This window comes from Notothenia rossii (genome assembly GCF_949606895.1).
Source record: "Notothenia rossii genome assembly, chromosome: 4".
In the NCBI taxonomy this organism is placed as follows: Eukaryota; Metazoa; Chordata; class Actinopteri; order Perciformes; family Nototheniidae; genus Notothenia; species Notothenia rossii.
In genome coordinates this window covers 57,088,603-57,110,753 of record NC_136902.1, presented here as the reverse complement: position 1 = coordinate 57,110,753, position 22,151 = coordinate 57,088,603, and the positions used below count along the sequence as shown (strand labels likewise).

At 42.0% G+C, this 22,151-nt stretch overlaps 2 protein-coding genes across 5 annotated transcripts in view; one reads left to right on the top strand and one right to left on the bottom strand.

Annotated features, from left to right (window-relative positions):
* The window catches only part of rhbdd1 (rhomboid domain containing 1), a 30,256-nt gene extending 27,290 nt beyond the window's left edge, over nucleotides 1-2,966 (bottom strand). Inside the window, exons 1-2 of one of the 2 annotated variants that reach the window (XM_079674297.1) lie at nucleotides 2,660-2,966; nucleotides 1,758-1,921 (exon numbers count right to left, since the gene is read on the bottom strand). In XM_079674297.1, coding sequence (XP_079530423.1) covers nucleotides 1,758-1,910 — 153 coding nt within the window. In that variant the 5' untranslated portion in view covers nucleotides 1,911-1,921; nucleotides 2,660-2,966. The remainder of the gene's footprint in view (nucleotides 1-1,757; nucleotides 1,922-2,659) is intronic. The other variant, XM_079674296.1, reaches the window with a different exon arrangement.
* Nucleotides 2,967-4,876: 1,910 nt separating this feature from the next.
* eml2 (EMAP like 2) overlaps nucleotides 4,877-22,151 on the top strand; it is a 57,698-nt gene continuing 40,423 nt past the window's right edge. Inside the window, exon 1 of one of the 3 annotated variants that reach the window (XM_079679168.1) lies at nucleotides 4,877-5,146. In XM_079679168.1, coding sequence (XP_079535294.1) covers nucleotides 4,945-5,146 — 202 coding nt within the window. In that variant the 5' untranslated portion in view covers nucleotides 4,877-4,944. Of the gene's footprint in view, nucleotides 5,147-10,772; nucleotides 10,913-11,814; nucleotides 11,931-22,151 lie in introns of those variants that run through there. The other 2 variants (XM_079679169.1, XM_079679170.1) reach the window with 2 other exon arrangements.

Below are 22,151 nucleotides of genomic sequence, written 5' to 3'. Positions count from 1 at the left end.
GAGAAGTAATACGGTTTCCTGATAAAGCTGTGGAGAGTATGTGCTGCAGGGAGGTGGATGCACAACGCACCAAGGAACGAACGCTAGCTCCGGTCCTTTTTACTGTGGACTCGATGTCCCGACAGGCTGGTATTTGTGCAACCTGCACAAACACAAAACTGCACCATGATTACAAATGGTGAAATACAATGTAAAACTACCGAAAAATACCAGCTCCTTAAAACACAACCGCTCTACCCAACGCAACTCTACTATACCCGCGGTCAGAGAGCGGAGATGTTTACCCTGCGTGATGTAATATGACGCGTTTGACGTATGACCTTAAAAAAAAGCCGTTTTTAAGAGCAGAGCTCAAAATTGCTCCTTTCCCTCTGAATTCCTGCCCTTATGTCTCTTAAAACATATCAAATCCTGCATTCACTTTTTTTAATTGTAATTTTCAAGCAAGTTTAAGCATAAATGTAGAATAAATAAAAACCTGCAAGATGCTCTTTAAAACATAGTCATTGTCCATGCCGGTTTCAGTTGGATTATTTGTCACAGTTGCTCCGATCAGATCGGTCTCCTCCATTTTGTAGATTATTTACGACTTTCGAATCCACATAAACACATCGGCAAAACCTGGCTTACTTTGAGCCTGTGTTTTAAACAGTTTAATCCCTTTGTGAATTGTTTCCACTTCCCCGCCGTCCTTTAATTTCTTCATACAGCGGGAATCCAAATGAATTAATCCTGAGTCCAATAACCATCAAAGTCACTCCAATAGTGCTCCTTAATTACGCTTTATCCTCCTGTTGCGCCCCCCCACGCACGCACACAAAATGGCTCGTTTCACACACACACTAACACACACACACACACACACACACACACAGAGCTAAGCTTTAATGAAACACAGAGACCCAGACGTAATAGTACTGTACTGCATCTTATTATTTTCGAATCAATAATTTTTCAAATTATGATTTAAAAAAGAAAAATGTAATAACAATTTTTCCTCCTGGTCTCTCACCCTTTCATGCCTCTGGTTGCCAGTGGTTCCCACACTTTGGGAACCACTGGTCTATCTGATAGAGAACTGTAGCAGATAGAAGAGCCCCAGTGGGGAATTGTAGTCTCGAGTGGAAGATAAGAGACTACAATTCCCACGGTGCTAGCCTATTAAGATGCACAGATAAGGACAACATGTGTGGAAGTAAGACACAGTTCTTAACCGTTTGTATTCCTTAAAGTGTATTATCTAACAACCAAGTACAATATAAGTTGGTTTGCTTATTATTTTAAATTGAGTTTTCGCCTTTTTAAAATCTTGTAAAGTTCTATTTTTTGTTGAATTAGATTGGAAATAGTTCAATTTTTTTTATTGATTACACAAAATGCATAATATAAAGCCAGCTTCGCAGTCATCACAAACAGGAGTAGAAACAAATAAGTTGAAAGGCGTGTGTTTAAAAAGGGGTCTAAAGGGGCTCATATTGAATAACCTTGATAGAGTATAAGACATTATAGTATCAGCTTCTAATTACTTGGAGAAAGAAAAGCAGCAAATAGCAAATTCAATTAGAAATCCTTCATTCATACCACAGCGGGGAAAATGACATTGTTATAGCAAAGGTGAGGGTAAAGATGAAGACAAAATAAAAAACACATTTACCAGAGGCAAACTCATATTAATAAAATAAATTGTACGCTGTTTTCTACAACATGTGATGGTGTTATTTCTGTCCCATTAAATCTCTCTATCATCAGTGCATTACCTGCATGAGAGGCGCAGCAGGGAACAGGAACAGATACACGTTGAGTCCCAGCACAGCCAGCGTGACGGGGGGGATGTTGTCCAGTCCCACCTGGAACAGCTGGGAGGCCAGCAACATCAGGCCCAGGTGGGACCCCCTCTGTCGGGGCCGCATGCTGAACGCAGCTGGGAAGAGACAACGTCAGAGTGTTACTCCTTTCTGCTTGACAGGACTAATGGCAGGGAGTAAGACGGTTTAGGACATGAAGGGGTCATTTTAACCTGTATATATAATATATATTATTCTGAAATGGCATATCTGCAGAATGAATACTTTTGCTTTTGTTACTTTTTAGTTTATCAAGAAGCCAATACTTTTCTACTTTTACTTGAGTAACATTTTGAACAAGATCTGAGTACTTCTCCCACCTCTGGTGTTTTGTAACCATGAGACGGATAAATCAGTAAATCTGAATCAGAGTTTTCAAGACTCAAATCTACAGTTGTATTTAATCGAGCAACACTTTTATAAAGAGATAGTGACCACCTCTGTAGGCCCAGAGTGTGACTTTTAGATTGAACATACACATGTTTAAAATTGGTGTGTGCCCTAAATATCTATTAAACCTAAATGCAGCAGTCACACTCACTGACACACTACGTTTTGGAACTACCTCATAGGTTATTATAGGAAAATGTAAAAGGGAACTTTTAGTGGTTTTTTTTGCCGTAAAATCACCAAGCTAGCATTTATTAACTGGAGGCTGTATGCATTTATTTAGTTATTGAGGGTCATTTAACAACTTCTGAGCTAAATGCTGAAAGTTAGCTAACATCAACATTTGATAACACTTAATAAATACTTTAATAAAACCCTCCCAAACACATATGTATCCGCATACTAGTGACTGAAAATAGACTTACTGTCAGTGGTGTCTGTGGTCGGGGAGCTGGCACACCTCCTCCTCCTATGATGCTAATGCTAATGCTAACGCTAAAATAAGTTTGTAGTTTTAAGCAAAGAGGTCTACAAGTCTGTTTAGCTCCACAAGAACATCGCTTTAAATGATTCAGCGCTATCAGATAGCTTTCCGTGTACCTTCATACATCTGATTCACACGTCAGCAGAGAGTGTTTCTCTATATTTCATCATTTTCTAGCAGCTTCAAGTAACTGCTCGGCAAAAGTGGGTAGTTTGAGTCGGCTGTCACGTGACAACAACAAATCTACGTAACTGGCGCATGCGCATTATGGATACTTTCTATTCGTCCTTCTGTTTTGTTCTGTACACTTCAAACATATTCACCAGTTGTTTTCCTACTCCTAACGCTGCTCGAATGTCTTATTTCTCCGCTTTACATTTCCACTATTTACAGAACCTCCACAGGTAATACTTAAACAAACCTTGCATCCAATTTAACACTCTATGATCATTTATATACATACATTATTGTCTCTTTTGATCATTTTCCCCTTCTTTCCGTTTCATAATAATACATAATTTCCACCTAGATGTCCATCCAGTATTTCTCAGCATCAATGATTATGTATTTTTTTTTTTTTAAGTTCTCACGGGAAGTGTTAGCAGACAGAGAAACACGACTGCTATCTAGCGGATGAACATGAATGCACTGCTAGCCCAGCAGTTAAGCAACAGTACAGAGAGTAACAATTATTTGAGTTTAGTATGAACAACATTGTTACTTTTACATCTTAGTTTCTACCTTGACTGAGGTAGAACTGCAGTGTTTGTTTCTTTCTCATTCAGAGGTTAGTTACCGTGTAGAATAGAGAATGTATGCTGCCCTCTAGTGGTCGCAGTGAGGACCTATATAAAGGTAAAACGTCAAGTTAGACATGACAAGATAGTGTGTAGCCTACTTCCTGAGATTTATTTAAAAAAATAACTCTATCTGGCAGAAGCAGTCAGCAATAATTATTATAATTGTTCCATTTGCTGTAAACATTGTACATGTCCAAGCTGTATGTCAGATAAAGGATTTCTATAAGATATTTAGTCAACTGAAATCAAAAACATAATTGAAATTGTGACAGAACGCGAATGTGTATTGGAGCCTGGGGGAAATGAATAGCATTTCAGCGAGAAGCCAATCCATGCCATGCATTATGGCCGCTGCTCTGCTTAATGGTTTTTGGCATAAATTACGAGCACGTGTGTTTATATATACACACGGTCTATGGTTCCACACCGTTTCCCAATGAATTATTCAGGAACACAACTCCACACCGGTATCACCTTTCTCTTTTCAGAAACGTTGGCTTCAATTGCACGTAAAGGCAACCGACACCAGAAGTTCCGGTTTGATTCATAAAATATCAGCTACAGTCATGTTCATCTGCCTCGCTCCCGCCTCCAATAATCAAGAGCCGAAGCTGGGGGAGAGCCTGTTGCTATGGTAACAGCGGTACGAAGTTTCGTCAAGCCAGCGAGAGTCAAATTGATTATTACCGGGAAAGTAATGGTTCACTCTTCAAAATAAAAGCATAGGGTATACAAAAGATAATATGGCTACACATCCATGAATGGATAAATAAAATGGTACATACTTTACTGAAATAAAATATCTTAATCACTCATAGGATCAGCACAGCTAATAAAGCTCAAAATGCAGAATCAATAAAAACCCAAAAGTGATCATGATATTTGTATAATTATGGAATAGAAATTGCTTTTAACTAGAATTATGTTGAAAACACAAAAAGGCTTTGACATAGTGTCAAATTCACACTATTAGGAGATTAATGCGCTAAAGTGGATTGTTTGACTGTTATTTTCTTTGAGTTGTAAATAATTGAAAAATCCAGAAAATCCAACCGATGAAAATAATTGAGCTCAGCTGTGAGGAATGAACAACATGTTCAGCATCAACATTTGAGAAACACACTTTTTCTCATATTTTTGTATGTTATGTTAACCTACATTTTTCAAAAAGAGATACTTTACGGATATGAATATTACATGTTGTCAACCAATTTGATTTAAAAAAAAAAAGGGTGGATGAGCACAACAACAGTCCTGTAAATGGTGTGTTGTGCTTCGCTCTGACTCTTATTCTGAAAGTGCTAAGCGGAAGTGCAGAACATAACATAGTGTGGAGCTTCACGCTGGCAGAGAGGCAGGAGCGGGAGGGTGGAGGGGAGAAGGAGCAGGTACAGGTGTATGTGTATGTGTATGTGTCTGTCTGTTTATGAATGTGGGGGAGACAGGAAGGGCTGCCGGCGTGAAGAAGAGACGGAGAGGGGTGAAAAGAGGAAAAAGGAGCCGAGAGAGGGGCGGGAGTGCCGGGAAGGAAGCAGGAGTCAGAGGAGAGGGAATGATGTCGGAGAGGATCTCTTCGTGTGGGAGCCTGTATGACAGCACCAACCTGCTGCTACAGTACTGCAACAACGGTGAGCCCCCATCCAAACCATCACACACACAACACACACACATGTAGACATGAAAGAGGATATCTGTTCAGAAATGTGCAAAAACCGACTACAACATTGACACTGTCATTGATTAGTTGAAAAATACTTAAGGGCGACTGTGGCTGTGAGGGAGTGCGGTCGTCTTTCAACCAGAAGGTTGTGGGTTCGATCCCAGCCCATGCAGTCAACATGTCGATGTATCCTTGGGCAAGATACTTAACCCTGAGTTGCTCCCGATGGCATGGCCAACGGTGTGTGAATGTGTGTGAATGTTAGGTCCTAGAGTAAGGTACACTGCTCTGTATGAATGGGTGTGAATGGGTGAATGACATGTAGTATGTAAAGCGCTTTGAGGGGTCTTAAAGACTGGATAAAGCGCTATATAAGTACAGTCCATTTACCATTTACCATTTAAGAACAAATATTTGCCATCTGCATATTCGCCTAAGTGACCGCACACTTTAGCCTGATTGGATGCATTATACACGAATGCCATTTAATCTATGAATGAATTGTATCATATCGTCATTCAATGTTTTTTAGGTTTTTTGAAAGAAACAAGTATCCACCTTTTACATAAAAAAAAAATAAAAATGTTTTTCTCAAGGCTTTCCCCCCTGTTCTATGTTCTAACAGTAGTGTTTTGGTTGGAGTGAATTATGAGAGATTTGTATTGTTGATCAGGTATTATGCTGTGAGGGTTATTTACCTGTGCTATGTGCAGGTTCCTCTCAGTCCACAGCTCTGTCTCTAAACCCAGTCACCTGTAACACTAACACACCTGTAGGATGTTGGTTATCATCATGGATGAGAACATGGTTACATTTGCAACATTGCATCTATCAACTCCTGGACCGGATACACTTTTGGGATTTGAATAAATGATGGTCACAGTCTCTGTATCTGTCATATCCTGCTTTACAAATATCATGCAAATACCTGATGAAGGAAAGATCATATATGTGGGGACAATGGAGGATTGTGGGTGCTTATTATTACATTGTGTCTCTGCAGTGATGTTTCTGCAGCTGTTTCACACCAAACAGTCCATCTCTCAGTGTTGTCACTTCTTCTTATTGATGTAAATATACCCATGATGTCAATTTAATGCATGTAAACTGATTGTCTCCACAAACCATGTCTGCAGTCTGCTAAACTTCACAGACAGCCATATTGAGTGACAGGTGCAGAGACAGCTAGGGGTCATGGGTAGTCTGATCCGATCTGAGCCATATCCAAGGCCTCCTGCAGCTCCTCAGCTCAAGATTGAAATGAAACTAGGAGAGACACACAGGATCTGTTTGGTGAGCTGCAGGAGCTTAGTGCAGGTGATCTTAGAATACTATCCAATACAAACTAGGAAGTGGATAATGTCAGCTGCAGGTTGCCAGGAGAGCTGGTTGAGTGACAGCTGGTCCTGCTGTGAGGGTCAGATGCTCCGGTTTGTCCAGTGAAGTGTGCCCTTTAGTCTGCAGAGTCTATGCTAAGAGCTGCCATCAAAGTACACATTTCATTTTTGTCTTTATCTGCACTGATAACTCAACTAGTAAGTGATCATCACCTGTAAAGTCATCAACTGATGTTGAAAGTGATGTTTCATACAAAAGAAGTAGAACATGCTGAGCCTCATATTTAACTCATTATCTTTGGATTAATTTTTTTTGCAATTTACAAACATTTAAATAGACCAATCTATTAATCAATTCATCTGTAAATATATATAGGAAAATTGTGTTCTAACTTTAAAATATATAAAATGTTTAGATAAAGAGTAGGAGAGAGGAACTGTGGTCGCTCTGATTACTGGAAACAGGTAGTCTAATGGTGTGTGTGTGTGTGTGTGTGTGTGTGTGTGTGTGTGTGTGTGTGTGTGTGTGTGTGTGTGTGTGTGTGTGTGTGTGTGTGTGTGTGTGTGTGTGTGTGTGTGTGTGTGTGTGTGTGTGTGTGTGTGTGTGTGTGTGTGTGTGTGTGTGTGTGTGTGTGTGTGTGTGTGTGTGTGTGTGTGTGTGTGTGTGTGTGTGTGTGCGTGCGTGCGTGCGTGCGTGCGTGCGTGCGTGCGTGCGTGCGTGCGTGCGTGCGTGCGTGCGTGCGTGCGTGCGTGCGTGCGTGGCTTTATAGGGTTCATTTAAGACTAAGTAAAGGTTAGTGGTGAGAGGAAACATGTCTCAGGAGAAGAGGCCTGTATTTGTTCGCTAATATTTGCAGGCATTGTTTTGTTTGCCGTCTTCCACTAAATGTCAGAGGAAGCTCTCTCTGGGGCTGGGGGGGATTCAGCTTTTTATTAAGAGCACTTCTACTCACCAAGACCCCCTCCCTTCTGGTACGGTGTACATTCAACACTCACCAGTCCGCAGGTCCCCTCATTTTGAATTCAATGGTTTTGTGAATGTGTCTTTGGTTAGATGCCTGAAATAAGGTCTGTGGTTAAATCAAGCTGAAGACTAAGAGGCTTTTTTCTACGACATCAAATATGTCAGTAATCACCCCACTGTGAATGTCTGGAGCTTCTATGTTTCTTTAACACGGCGGTTGCTAATGAGTGTCTAAATGAGACTACTAAATGTCATCATGCCAACACAAGTGTGCCTTAGCTTAGCAGTGGTGACATTACATGCAACATTGATGCAAGGAGAAAATGCTGTCCCACAATACCTTGCTGCAACATTAACCGTGACACAACATTCAGCCGTTCACGGAAACATCCGATCATGACCGAGAAATGCGTATCATGTTCAACGTTCAACACTATAATAATCAAATTGGAGAATTATGAACGTTACTTTCTTTGCTTTTTACAAATAAAGTCAACATTTCGCAGTGTTTACTGAGCGGTTTCTTAAACGTTTAACAAAACGTTTGAATAGTGATATAGACAATGATAGATGTGAAGGCTAACAAGCCTGCATAGAACAACATTGTAAGAGCGCACGGTGCAAAGTATCTATCTAGATGCTCTTATAGGTCCTCTCTACAGAAAGCTGTAGTTTCTCCTCAGCAGACAGACATTAATAAGTGTAAGTGCAGTCGGATTCTCTTGAAGCTCGTCTTTCACTAAGTCCTCCTAAACACTATTCCTTAGCCCGTAACGTTTCACACAGAGGTCAAGGAATAGTGTTTAGGAAAAGACGATATGAGCTGATTTTTGGACGATTCGACCGCAACCCCAGAGCGACTTACAGGAAGATCTATCTGAAATGTGCTCCTACGGTCTGGGGAAAAATGTTTGCTATTGTTTGTACAGCTTAAATGGCAGCATTAAAGCAGATAAATAAGCAGTCTATATGACAGTATATGGCATATTCAATTATGATTCCAAACACGTTTTAATGAAAGGTGCGGAAATTGCTGATGAAAATAGGCCTGTGTGAGAAGTGATGAAGTCAGGAGGTGTTTCCTGCTGTGCTGCAGCAGGTGAGACTCACACAGACTGCAGGAGGATGAGACGGCATCACACACTGGGTCCTGTTGGAAGTCTCAAAGTCACAATGTGTGATAGATCTCAGCGTCTGCAAAGTGAGCGTCATTCAACACCTTATTTATTCCTTTCTTCTTCTTTTACTTTCTGTCTTTCTTCCTCTGCCACCTGTCGTCTGTGTAACCAGAGATCCTCTGGGATCTGCTCTCCTCTGCCACCTGCTCACATCTTCAGTCAGTTCATTGAAGAGTTGTCTCCCTTTTAGAGTTTTATTGTACGAGCGATGTTCTAGAGTTTAGAACCTTCATGGCTTTATCTAAATGATGCTGCTTAGATCAACTCCAACAACACTATTGAGTGTTCTCGCTTTGTTGGCTTTCTTTCAACTTGAGAAGCTGGAGGGTACATCGCACAACTTCTTTCCTTTGTTTGTCTTCTTTTAAAGGTCTCGGATAAACACAAAATATGTCTCTGAAGTTTTTTGATCTGACTGATTCTGTGCCTGTAACTTTTAAATGCAAATCAACTGCCTAACTCTATAACATACATTTAAAAAAAAATCTCAAATTTATTAAAAACATTAACCCTGTTCAAATAAATTATGAAACACATTATTTTGACTTATACTTATAGCCCTAAAACCATTAAGCATCAGTTTAACTCCTCATGTTAACTCACAACACCCATATACTGATAAATAACCTGCTTTAAACATTCTGGCATTCATTTCCACATTCTGGAGAAAATAACGTAATTATTTTATATTTCCACAAAAGAAGTACAGAGCCTCAAAAGATGACCTTGAACCATTTGATGATGTTATTTTCCCAGCACATAGACCTGTGTGTGAAACAATTAAAAAGAGGCTCAAATTCGTTCACAGTCACTTCTGCACTACGCAAATGACCCAACAGCAGCCCCACGTGGTGGCAGGAAGAGGGTCATGTCAGTAAACCTCTCAGACCTGTTGTGTTCAGAGCCTGCAGGATTTCTGAGCTGTTGTTGGTGCATCCAGCTTTCTCTCTGTAGCTTAACTCTCACATTTCATTCAGGTAGCAGCAGGATGTGCAGGATAGTATTTCTCAGAAGTGCTCATCCAGAATTGACTTTGGGCTAGGAGGGTGTAATCTGTTTATTCTAATCCTATTTTATGATTCAGCTTGGTATGAGGGCTGAATTTAAACATGTTGCTATTGTAAGCTTGGTGTACTCTGAACATACACACATTTACAGAGAGTGTAATGACAGCAGGACATCATTGACAGTGTAAAGTGTAGCATAGTCGACTGTAGGTGCATGCTGGTAGCACAGAGTACAATGTGTCCATTCAGCTGTAGATGGAGATGAAATGTTCGGGGCGGTGTATGCAGTGTTAGCCTCAATAGCTATCAATCACAGCGCATTGTACTCAGTAAGCGGTTCACATAGATTAAGTTCTTTTGGCAAAAATCATCAAATCTGAGTAAATTGTGCATTTTACTAGGGACTATTTATTTAAAGCTGCGTTTTAATGAACAGTTGGTGTGTTTGTGGCAGCAGGAGGTCTGATTAATTTAAATGAACTACAGTGTGTTTTGATGTCTCCCAGTACAACAGTGTGGCTGGTTGATGCTTTTATCAAGGATTTCGGCATCTATGGCATAAAGGAAGAAGATATATCAGGGTTTGATACACAGACAAAAGAGTGGTGCATTTTATGTCGTAGAATATCTATAATTATTAGTTTTAGTCTCATAAAGAATGATCCCAACAGAGCCTGGTTATTTAGGACAAGAATATCATTATTCTGAACGCAAAAGTTGTGTTGCAATCAAATGTTGTCATTGATCCTGAGGCCGGCTCTGCAGCATCTCTCCCTGGTAGTGCCTGGTTGTACAGCTGATGATGCTGGTGTGTGTGTGTGTGTGTGTGTGTGTGTGTGTGTGTGTGTGTGTGTGTGTGTGTGTGTGTGTGTGTGTGTGTGTGTGTGTGTGTGTGTGTGTGTGTGTGTGTGTGTGTGTGTGTGTGTGTGTGTGTGTGTGTGTGTGTGTGTGTGTGTGTGTGTGTGTGTGTGTGTGTGTGTGTGTGTGTGTGTGTGTGTGTGTGTGTGTGTGTGTGTGTGTGTGTGTGTGTGTGTGTGTGTGTGTGTGTGTGTGTGTGTGTGTGTGTGTGTGTGTGTGTGTGTGTGTGTGTGTGTGTGTACTGATGCAGACGGAGAGGGGAGGGAGTCTAGAAAGCCTCTAGGGGACGAAGAGTGGGAGCAAGTGTAAAAGCTGACTGTCTGTGTGAGTGTTTGCTGTGGACTGACCTGCTGGTTGATTGACAGGAGGAGGGACCAGGCACCATGGCAGGTAGGCGAAGCAGCTCCACCTTCACCATTACTGCACTGCACCATGAATATTTCAGAAGCCTTCAGTCTTCCTAATGCCCTGCGCCCGACCTCCCATTGTCCATCTCACTGTCTCTCTGGCAGCATCACACAGACGCACACACATTCAAAATGGTCTCCACAGCACAAGTGAAATGTGAGATTATTGACCCCAACAGGATAGAAAAACAAACACACACACTGAATATCTTTCCATCTCTTTCCTTCTTCCTCCTCTCCATCCTTCTCTATCACTTATCCACGTCCCTTCTTCCTCTCTGTGGTGTGTTTCCTGTTAGCAGCCATGTGTATCATCCTCATGGCAGCTTGGTTTTAAGTAACACTGTGTGTGCTGCGATGGAGGGGGAAGTTGGCTTTTAAAATGTAAAGTGAGTGTGTGTTTGTCGCCTGCTGAATATTAAGTAGAAATTGGCCTCTGTTTTATAAGGAGAGTAATGAAATACCGCTGAGGTGTAACTGTAATTTATTGTGTGTGTTGGTCGTTTGTGCAAGTGTGTGTGCGTGTGTGATAATTCAAGGGCAAACTGGAAAGTAGCCGGCTCTGCAGCGTTTTTTAAACAGGTGTCCTGACAGGAGAGGAGATAATAATAATAATAATAATAATAATAATAATGCATTTTATTTATATAGCGCTTTTAACAACTCAAAGACGCTTTACAATATGAGGGAGGGTAGAAAAACAAGGAGAGGCAAACAAGTAAGTATAGTAAAATAAAAAATAAAAAGGCAGTCAAGAGGAAGTTGATTGAGAGGAGGGGGGATTTTGGGTAGACAGAGTTGAAAAGATGTGTTTTGAGGCGGGACTGAAAGACTGTGAGGGACTCAGAGTCACGGAGATCTTGGGGGAGGGAATTCCAGAGCCGAGGAGCTGCCACTGAGAAGGCTCTGTCCCCAAAGCTGCAGAGTGTGGATGTGGGAATGGATAGGAGTCCGGCTGCGGTGGATCTGAGGGACCGTGGGGGTTGATAAGGAGTGAGAAGGTTTGTGAGATAAGGGGGGGCCAAATGGTGGAGTGCTTTGTAGGTGAGGACCATAATTTTGTAGTTGATGCGATGGGAGACAGGAAACCAGTGGAGCTCTTTGAGGACTGGGGTGATGTGATGCCATGATTTGGTATGCGTGAGGAGACGTGCAGCTGCATTTTGAACCCGTTGGAGTCTGTTGAGGGATGTAGTGCTGATGCCGTAAAGAAGTGAGTTGCAGTAGTCAAGGCGGGAGGAAATGAAGGCATGGATTAGTCGTTCGGCTGCGGGGCGGGTGAGAGAGTGTAGGATTTTTGCAGTATTGCGGAGGTGGAAAAATGAGGTTTTGACTGTTTGGCGGATGTGAGGTTCGAGGGAGAGGGTGGGGTCAAAGATTACGCCAAGGTTGCGTGCCTGATTGGAGGGGGAAACAATGGTGCCATCGATGGTGAGTGTTATGTTAGTGACCTTGCTGAGGGTGGATTTGGAGCCAATTAGAAGGAGTTCTGTTTTGTTGCTGTTCAGTTTGAGGAGGTTATGTTGCATCCAAGTTTTAATAGCTGTCAGACAGGAATTGATGTGGGTAAGGGGTGGGTTATGGAGGGATTTGGTGCTGAAGTAGATCTGAGTGTCATCAGCATAGCAGTGGAAGTCCAGGTTGAAGTGGCGGAGTATCTGACCGAGGGGCAGGATGTAAATGATGAAGAGAAGTGGGCCAAGTACTGATCCTTGAGGAACGCCTTGGGTGACTGAAGCTGTGGTAGAGGAGTGGTTGGGGAGGGAGATGAAGTGGGATCGTTCAGTGAGGTAGGACTGGAGCCATCTGAGTGCAATACCTTCAATACCAATATCCCTGAGTCGGGTGAGCAGGATTTTGTGGCTCACGGTATCGAAGGCTGCACTCAGGTCGAGGAGAATGAGAATATTGAGGGAACCAGTGTCAGCAGAGGTGAGGAGGTCATTGAGGACTTTGACGAGTGCAGTTTCTGTACTGTGGTGAGGACGAAATCCAGACTGAAGGGGTTCATAAAGCTGGTTGGTTTGGAGATGGCAGTGAATTTGTTTGGCTACAATGCGTTCAAGAATTTTTGAGAGGAATGGTAGGTTGGAGATGGGGCGGTAATTAGTGAGGGAGGAGGGATCAAGACCAGGTTTTTTGAGGATTGGAGTAACGATAGCAGTTTTGAAGGCAGAGGGGACGGTTCCATGGGACAGCGAGGAGTTGAAAAGGTTAGCAAGATAGGGGCAGAGGACAGGGAGGCAGGACTTCAGGAGAGGAGTGGGTAGAGGGTCAAGGGAGCAGGTTGTGGGATTTGAGGAACCGATCAGATGTAGTATTTCAAGTGGGGTAACCAGGTTGAACTGGGAGAGGCGGCGCTGGGGAAGAGGAGTCAGGAGGTCAAGGGAGATGGGGGGAGAAATGGTAGCGGTGGAGGTTGGGGGAGATGCTTGTATATCAGATGGAGCTGAGAAGGAGTGGTTAATGGCGTTAATTTTGTCTCCGAAAAACTGGAGGAATGAGCTGCAAGTAGCGGAAGTAGAAGTAGGGAGGTTATCAGCACAGGGTTTGAAGAGCTTGTTAACTGTGGAGAAGAGGGTCCTGGGGTTACGGGAGGGGTCAGTGAAGATGTTGGAGAGGTCAGCAGATTTAGCGGCAATAAGAGCATCTCTGTATGCATTGAGATGGAGTTTGTAGCTTATGTAATGGGCTGTGAGGGATGATTTCTTTGAAAGACGTTCAAGTTGGCGGCCTCGCTGCTTCATTTTACTTAGTGCGGGTGTGAACCAGGGTGAAGAGGTCTTGAAAGTAACAGTTTTATTTTTGAGGGGGGCTAAAGTGTTGAGGGAGGTGAGTAGGGTGGAGTTGAGGTGGTTGAGCAGATCATCAGGTGAGCTGAGGGTTGCGTCCAGGGGGAGATTAGACGATAGCAGTTCGGAGAGATGGTTATGTTCAATGGAGTGTAGATTACGGAAGGTGATGTTTCTGGGTGAGATGAAGGTGAACCCTGCTGATCTCTCTTCGCTCTCTGTTTCTCTTCGTGCTTGCTATGCAACACTTTTCTCTCTGTCCTTTTCTCTTTAGTTTACAACATTTGACATGTTTAGTTACATTTAAAGAAAGATACTATTAAACTGAATGCGCTAAATGTTAACATGCAGTTTTACAGGTGCAGATGGCAAATGTTTTGCAAATGTTTTGCTTTTATGTTTCTTAAGTGTCAAAAGGCTACAATATAACTTCCACCTTTTTATATTGCATAAGCAGTAAATAACCAAACAACTGGGTGCATGTTAAGCACAACAGCCCTGCTAGTATGTACAGTATATGATTATATAAGATTGTAAATTGGACCATTTTGTAGGGTAGCTTTTGAGTGCCTAGCAACAATTGTTACACTTCATACACCATGGAATGAGCTCACAATCCGACTTAAAAACTATAATAGAGAGGCGAAGTCCCGCCCTTCTACTTCCGGCCCATGGGACCTTATTTCGGAAAAATTATGTGTTGAAGTCAATGGGGAGAGAAAGATTATCTTTCCATCCCGTTTCAATTGTGCCACAAATTACACATGATGTTTGTCAATTAAAAATAATAATTCAATGTCAAAAAAGTCACAGTTTGTCATAAAACTGTTGAAATATAAGACTGAAAAATACGCAACTACAGTAGAAAGACTACAAATCCCAGAGTCGCGTAAGTGATGTCATTAACGTTACACATTACACTCGTGTTACTCACCGAAACCTTATAAAGCCGGTCCGCATGCTGGCTCTTACGGAACCGACTAACTCCCCTTGTGTGCATGTATAGTTCTCAACATGCCCAGACTTGTAGTGATTTTCACCTCTTTTAATACTTTTCGCCTCATTCTCAAAGAAAGAGGTGAAATATGTCAACGTGACGGCTATCTTGGTTTTGGTGACGTGTGCGAGACCAGATATGTGGTTCATTGAGCGTTTTACACAAAAAACGTGTTACTTCAAAGTTTTACTAAACATTTTTATTTTTTTGACTTGCAAAATTATCTTTTAAATTGACAAACATCATATGTGAATTCGTGGCACAATTCAAACGGGATCGAAAGATAATCTTTCTCTCTCCATTGACTTCAATAAATACTTTTTCTGAAATAAGGTCCCCCGAAAGGGAAGGGACTTCGCCTCTCTATTGTAAAGGCAACATCCTTGCTGCTTACAGTAGTTTTACATTTGTTGTTATTATATCTATATTAGACTTCTCTATAAAACTGTCTTTTCCAGGTTATTTGACCTCTGTATCTCATTCTATTTATTTCTGTTTCTCTGTTCAACTCAGTGTAACCAATGAAAGCTTCGAATAAGATTATTGCTACATTTAGTTAAAGATGAATCATTGTTCTCTGTATGAGGCCTTTCTTCTCCTGTCAGCCTCCCACCAACAATCTGTCCTCCTACTTCAGTTCATCATTGTGTAATATGTTTGGTTTATCTTTCTAATGTTAGACTTGCTGTCATTTATTAGTAGGAAGTCAAGTTTCTATTTGTGTCTTATCAACCTTCAAAAGCTTAGAAATGACTTCATTTGTATTGTTTTACTAATCAATATATTCATAGGATTACAAACTTTAAATGGAAATGAGCATTTATTATTTCATGTCAAATGTAAGTATGCATTTTCAAATGTAATTTACTTCTATTTATACTGTTTTATTGACTGTTGGAAAAAATATGAGTTTAAACCGGATAAGATTCATCTCATCTTCTCTTACCTAATATTTTTAGTTCATGGTCCCAGACAAATAAATGCAATACTTTTTATTTATTTGTTATAATAAATAATTTTTCAACACAATGTTAATGTCATTAGTATTTACCAGCCTAGTCGTAATACATCAGTTAAGAATCATAAAGTTGGGGAAGTGTAAGAATGGTGACGAAGGTAGAGATAATGTGATGGTTTGCTGCCGTCTGCCATGCAAAGCTCCTCTTAGCTTCCTTTCAGTATGTACATCTGAAGCTTGTTTCCCTGTGGCCCCGTCTCATTTGACTGCAAGATGTGATACAGTAACTGTAACAGTACTCTCTGTGTCCAGGTTTAGTTTACAGGGCTGAACTGATGCATGCTGGGAGCGATGTATCAACTTGTGCTAAAGCAGTGTGGCTTATACAATCACTTTATACAGGGTGTCCGCAGGGTCTTAAAAAGTATTACAAGTTGATCAATCAATTTAGCGAAAATTAAGGCTATTAAAAAGTATTAAACGGCATTTTCCAAGGTATTACATTTTGTAGCTTGTTTTCAATAAGTATATAAATTGTCCAAAGAGGTTGTATTCTACAGTCTGCCTGAATGTAATCATTGCGTAGGTGTGTAGTGTGATTCTGTAGTTTATTTATGGCATCCCGTTGGATGTGACGCCATCTGAACAGGACATCGCACGCTCACTGCTTGATAGCGCGCGAAGGTCCGTTTACGCCGGTTGTTAAACAACATCGTTATGGGAAATGCAAGTTTGCGTCCAAATGGTTGGAAGATAAGAAGGAAGGACAGTCAATACTGTATATAGTAAATGTGAGGTAAAGTGTGTCGCCAAGGCAACCGGTTAAAACTTGAAGTGGTGATGAGGTCTTAAAATGTATGGAAAGGGTCTTAAAAAAGGTCTTAAAAGTTATTACATTTGACTTCAGGATTCCTGCATATACCCCGTTATAAAGTACAGTTGTAATGCTGTTTGTTTGGCCTTTTGTCTCTAAGCTTGTTAGGTTTTATTTTGTCAAGCAGGCATTGAGAGAAATAAACGTTTTCTAATTTGAGATGTTATATCATAATGATATTTGAATCCTTTTTAGCTATATAGTAGTGCATGATGATGTATGTGTGTTGGCCAACCCGGAAGTTAGTATTGCAAGTTTCCCTCTGCACTGGGATCGTTTATGGTATACTTACACATGTGCTACGGCAGGATCATCTCCACATATTAACACCACCTTTTATAATAGTTAAAGCATCAATGCAGTCGGCAGAAGTAAAAAGCTAGCAATAATGTCAAGGAACTACAGCACGGTCACATGACATCACCACTAACGAAACGTGAAAAACTTGTATATACAGTACCACACTATTTTGGGTTCTAACCAAAAAACCCTTCAACAAAATGTTTGACCACGAAACGAGGTAGCCCTAAAATGTTAAATCATTTCCGGGTTTTAGGACTCACTAAATGTGCACCACTCTTATGTCCGGCAGTGCCTCAGTCAGTAGGGTCGCCGGTTCAAGCCCCCGACCAGACCTAAATATGGAGTGTGGACTGCTACTTGGAGAAGGTCCCAGTTCACCTCCTGACCTGCTGTGGTGCCCTTGAGCAAGGCACCGGACTCCCCCTTCCCCCCCCCCCCCCCCCCCCACTCCCATTGCTCCCCGGGCGCTGTGCAATAGCTGCCCACTGCTCCTAGTACTAGGATGAGTTAAAAGCAGAGAACACATGTCACTGTGTGCTATGTGCTCTGCATGTGTGACCATTAAAGGGGGTTTCATCCCTCCCATTCTATTCTATGGCTTGGCCTTCCTTATACAGCAAATTGGACTCATTAAAGTCTTCACTGAAACAGATTTGGGAAGTCTGATACTAAAATACAGTAGCTATGTTATGGCTAACTGTCAGTTACTTTCTTAAATAGTACTGGTTACTTTCTATGTGGAAAGAAACACTTCTGAAAAAGCTGTTTTGCACATTTTGTTGTTGAACATGTTTGCAACAGAAACCTCTGACACATTAGGCTTTTAAATAAAGACTACATTATGAAGAAGAGTAAATGCAGGTACTGTATATTCAAGCCTTGCTGTTAAAATTGTACTGATTTGCAAGATTACAGTAGAACATAACTTTTTCTTAGTTTGAGTAAGTAACATTTCTCTGTCTTTAATGATAATTTGTGAGGACACATTTGTGACAGAGCTGACTGTTGACAGAGAGGGGTCAGGATTTACAATTTAGGATGGATGAAAAGTCGAGACATTCTGTGAACCCAGAAACATGCTGGCTGTAATCTGTAGATGTGGGCCACAGATTCATAATCTGCACTGGGCTGTTTGCCTCCAATACACTGATGATGTTATCATGGTGGGTGTGAGGGTGCTGGAAGATTAGACTGGAAAGAGTTCAGAAAGAGGAATAAAGGAGGGATGTGAGGGGCCAGGAATAAGCAGCAGTGATGAGCAGAGTGTCTGCAGCCAAGTTGTACTTCAGCAAGTGTCTGACCTAAATGCTAACATTTTGATGTTTAGAAGGTTTCATCTTTACCATGTTCACACAAACCTACCAGGAAGTGAGCTGGGCATTGAAGTAAATGTTGGTAGTGGCCAACTGGTGTTACTACAACGTCAGTGTCAGTGACGTGACGTCATTGGGCCCAAAACTACTATCATTTATAAATACCTTTGACTTACCTTGAAAAACAGACCTTTTTAAATAGTTTGATATTTTTTTCAAAATGTAAATCAACTCTAGAACAAACACTTTAAAGGTCCCATGTCATGCTTTACCGGTTATTACCCGTCACCTTGTGTGTTATGAAGGTTTTTATGCATGTAAAGGGTCTGCAGAGTCAAAACCCTCAAAGTATACCCTGTAGCGAGTAAAACTCTAACACCGAAAAGACATGTCTATTCTGCCCCAGAATGCCTCGTTGGAGATACGTCATTGTCCCCGGGTAACTCATGATGTCATGCGTTACCCGGAACCAAATGGACCAATCCGTCGAGCCGTTCCGTTACGTCCGCGGAGCCGTTACGTTAAGCCCCCGCTGATTGGTCCAAATTGACCAATCCGCGGACTTCCTCACACACACACACACACAGGAGGCAGCTCTGCTGATCTCTCCTCCCTGGCTGCAGGCTGATAACAGACAGTTGGGATCGCGGCGAAATTCTCTCTGCAGACCCATTCTCACAGCGTTTATCAACCTTTTTCTTACTCAATATCAGCCACACTTATTGTTTTTACTTCGGCTGTGACTTTGTGTGGTCTCAGCGTGAGTTTGGCTGTGTTTCGCTGTGTATCGCTAACAAAGAAACCACACCTCCACGGAGCTCAGCGCGATTCACAACGTCCCGACCAATCAGAGCACACTGTGCTCACAGGGAGGGTGGGGGCTGGAGCTATTGGAGCTATAACGAGCCGTTAAAGGCAGAGTGAAATTCAGTGAATACACTAGTTTACAGAGATGCTGTATGAGAAACCAATGTGAGTTTGGAAAATTGCACAATATAAATCTATTCTAGTAGACCTCAACAATGAATTATGATCAGTGGAAATGGCCATGACATGGGACCTTTAATATATTTATTTAAATATTAGGTTCTACATTTGCGCTGATATCCAAATCCAGGGTTCATTTCCCTCTCCATTTATTTGGCTGAGCTGAGACCAGACAGCAGGCTGCTGTGAAGTAACGGGGTGTTTCTCAATGTCGAGTAAAGCTGCTGCAGAGCCACTATTTCAAGCATACTACGTCATCGAGTGCCGCCGAAGGACTGTTCAATGTCCAGCATACTTGGAATTCTACGAGCCGGCGTACTTTGTAGCGAGAAATTTCAAGGCTGCACATGTGTAGACTACGCGGTCTTTAAATCCCCACAATGCTTTGCGCACGGACCATTTCCCCAAATCTGTGGCAGAAATGTAAGGCAGAGCCTCTCATATGACGCACACCTGCACACTTGCTCGCCTATTCCACTCTTTGTTTTCCGAATGCCAGAGGATTCTTGCCTCGCTTTTGAAGAAGTGACTCGGAAGACATGTGCTACCAGCAAGCGTACTCGACATTGAGAACACCCACTGATTGGAGGTCTGACTGAAGTAAAGGCATATGCACAAGCTCTATGGGCCCAGACCCCCTTAAGATCTGGGTATTTCTGTACTTGAGAGTCAGGGCCGTTTTGGTTTCATGTCCACTTAGCAACTTCCATAGGAATGAAAGGAGTCCTGCCTCCAACACTGTTTCCAGTTCTCATTTCATTAATTTCAAACCTTTATTTACCCAGGTGTATCCCATTGAGATCATTGATCTCTTTTTCAAGGAGACCTGCTCTTTATACATCCATCTCACTTTTAGTTTAGCATGCACATATTTTGCTATTAAGCACTAAACAAGATGTACAACTGAGGCTATTAGATATGCAGGCCGACTAAGTATTGGTTAAATGGAAATGTCCTGTATTCTCTCATGCTCTGGGAAACTCTAAACCAAGGGATCACCAACTACATTTGTCCAAGGGCCAAAATGTATCCAATAGAGACTTTCGCGGGCCAGCAATTTTTGAAAGTAATCAGAATACAGTTACAGTTACGTATACAGATTACTTTTAGAATGCTTTATTTTTCCATAACAGATGGGTATGTTTTGGTGATCAGGAGACACTTATTTTTACTGTTTTAAATGGCTTATCAAGAACTCAAACACAACATCTTGGTGTCATTCTAGACAGCTCTCTCATCTGCACCCCACATAAAAAACATCACCCGGACTGCATTCTTTGTACTGTCTCAAAACCTTTCCTTGGAATATGTTATGAATTGTAGGTGTCCTTGGGTGCTTTGAAAGGCGCCCCTAAATAGAATGAATTATCATTATTATTTATTATCTGAAACGATGTAATAACTTTTAAAACTGTTTACAGTCACTTGCCCCCATGCATTCAGCAGCACTGTGATTTTATCCCGTTATGAAATGTCATAATTTCGACAATAAATAAATGCTACATAAACGTTATCTTGCACATTTTATCTGACCATCTCCGTTTCTAACTTTCAATATATTTAAAAGAGATCTCTCTCTCATTTGCGTGTCATTTGCGTGCGGGGGCGGGCCTCACAGACACCATCTCTCTCGCTCACAGACATGCTGCAGCGCTGTGCAGTGTGCACACAGTTTCTGCCGGTAATGAATATTACATTTTGTGAGGAAACTTTTCCACCAATAATTCCAATAAGTATTCCAAAATGTATTCACTTCAGGTTTACGAAAGTAACTGTAATCAGATTACTCGTTTTTCAAATGTAATGCCAGCTGAATACAGTTAGCCTACTTGATTTTTGTATTCTGATTACGTAGCGCCGTTACATATATTCCGTTACAACCCTGCTTCTAGGCTACTGTCCCTCAGCTCCAGCCTCTCTGTTGGACTCTGTCACAGCGGGGCTGCTGCTGTGGTGCCGAGCGCATTAACCAGACTCTTCACAACGAAGGATCACTTCTTCTTCAAGGCAGGGAAGGTTTCGCAGTACGCAGTCTACTGACCCGCAGCTGCTGCCTCTCTGTTGGACTCCGGTACTGCACCCTACTCACGAGACGTTGTAAAAAAAAGGGTGGGGGGCGAACGCACTAACCACTCCGGCCAACGCCACAGTCACCCCCGTCGTGCGGGGCCGGATGAGAATGTCTGGCGGGCCGGATGTGGCCCGCGGGCCGCCGAGTTGGTGGTCACTGCTCTAAACCATTGATTCACAAAGCAGCAGCAGCAGGAGATATCTATAACACTGCACCTAAACTAGCTGCTTGTGTTTATATCTATAAACTATAGATAGTCCAACTGTTCAAATATCCAGTCCACTCATGGTTCTTATACATTATCTCCTCCTATTCTTAAGGGCGCGTTCACACCTGCCTTGTATAGTCCGGTTGAATCGAACCCTGGTGCGTTTAGCCGCTTGGTGCGGTTCATTTGGGTCGGTGTGAACACAGTCCGAGACCTCTTAAGTGAACTAAACAACCGGACTCTGGTCCGCTAAAATAGGTGGTCTCGGAGCGCTTGCTTGCGAACTCTGGAGCGGTTCATTGCTGGTGTGAACGCAGTCCCGCACCAAAACGTAGGAAGCGCAGTATTTACGTGTCACAAGAACGCGGATATCTTCAACGAAGCGGAGGAATCTAGATCGGCATGAAGGTGTTCTTTTCCCCATAATGACCAAGTCGCTGAACATTATCCGCTTATTACATGGCACATTCTCAACAAAGTAATGACATGACTCCAATATTAATTGAATGCTTTGAGAGAGAGAGAGAGAGAGAGAGAGAGAGAGAGAGAGAGAGAGAATGAGAGAGAGAGAGAGAGAGAGAGAGAGAGAGATGAGAGAGAGAGAGAGAGAGAGAGAGAGAGAGAGAGAGAGAGAGGAGAGAGAGAGAGAGAGAGAGAGAGAGAGAGAGAGAGAGAGAGAGAGAGAGAGAGAGAGAGAGAGAGAGAGAGAGAGAGACTTT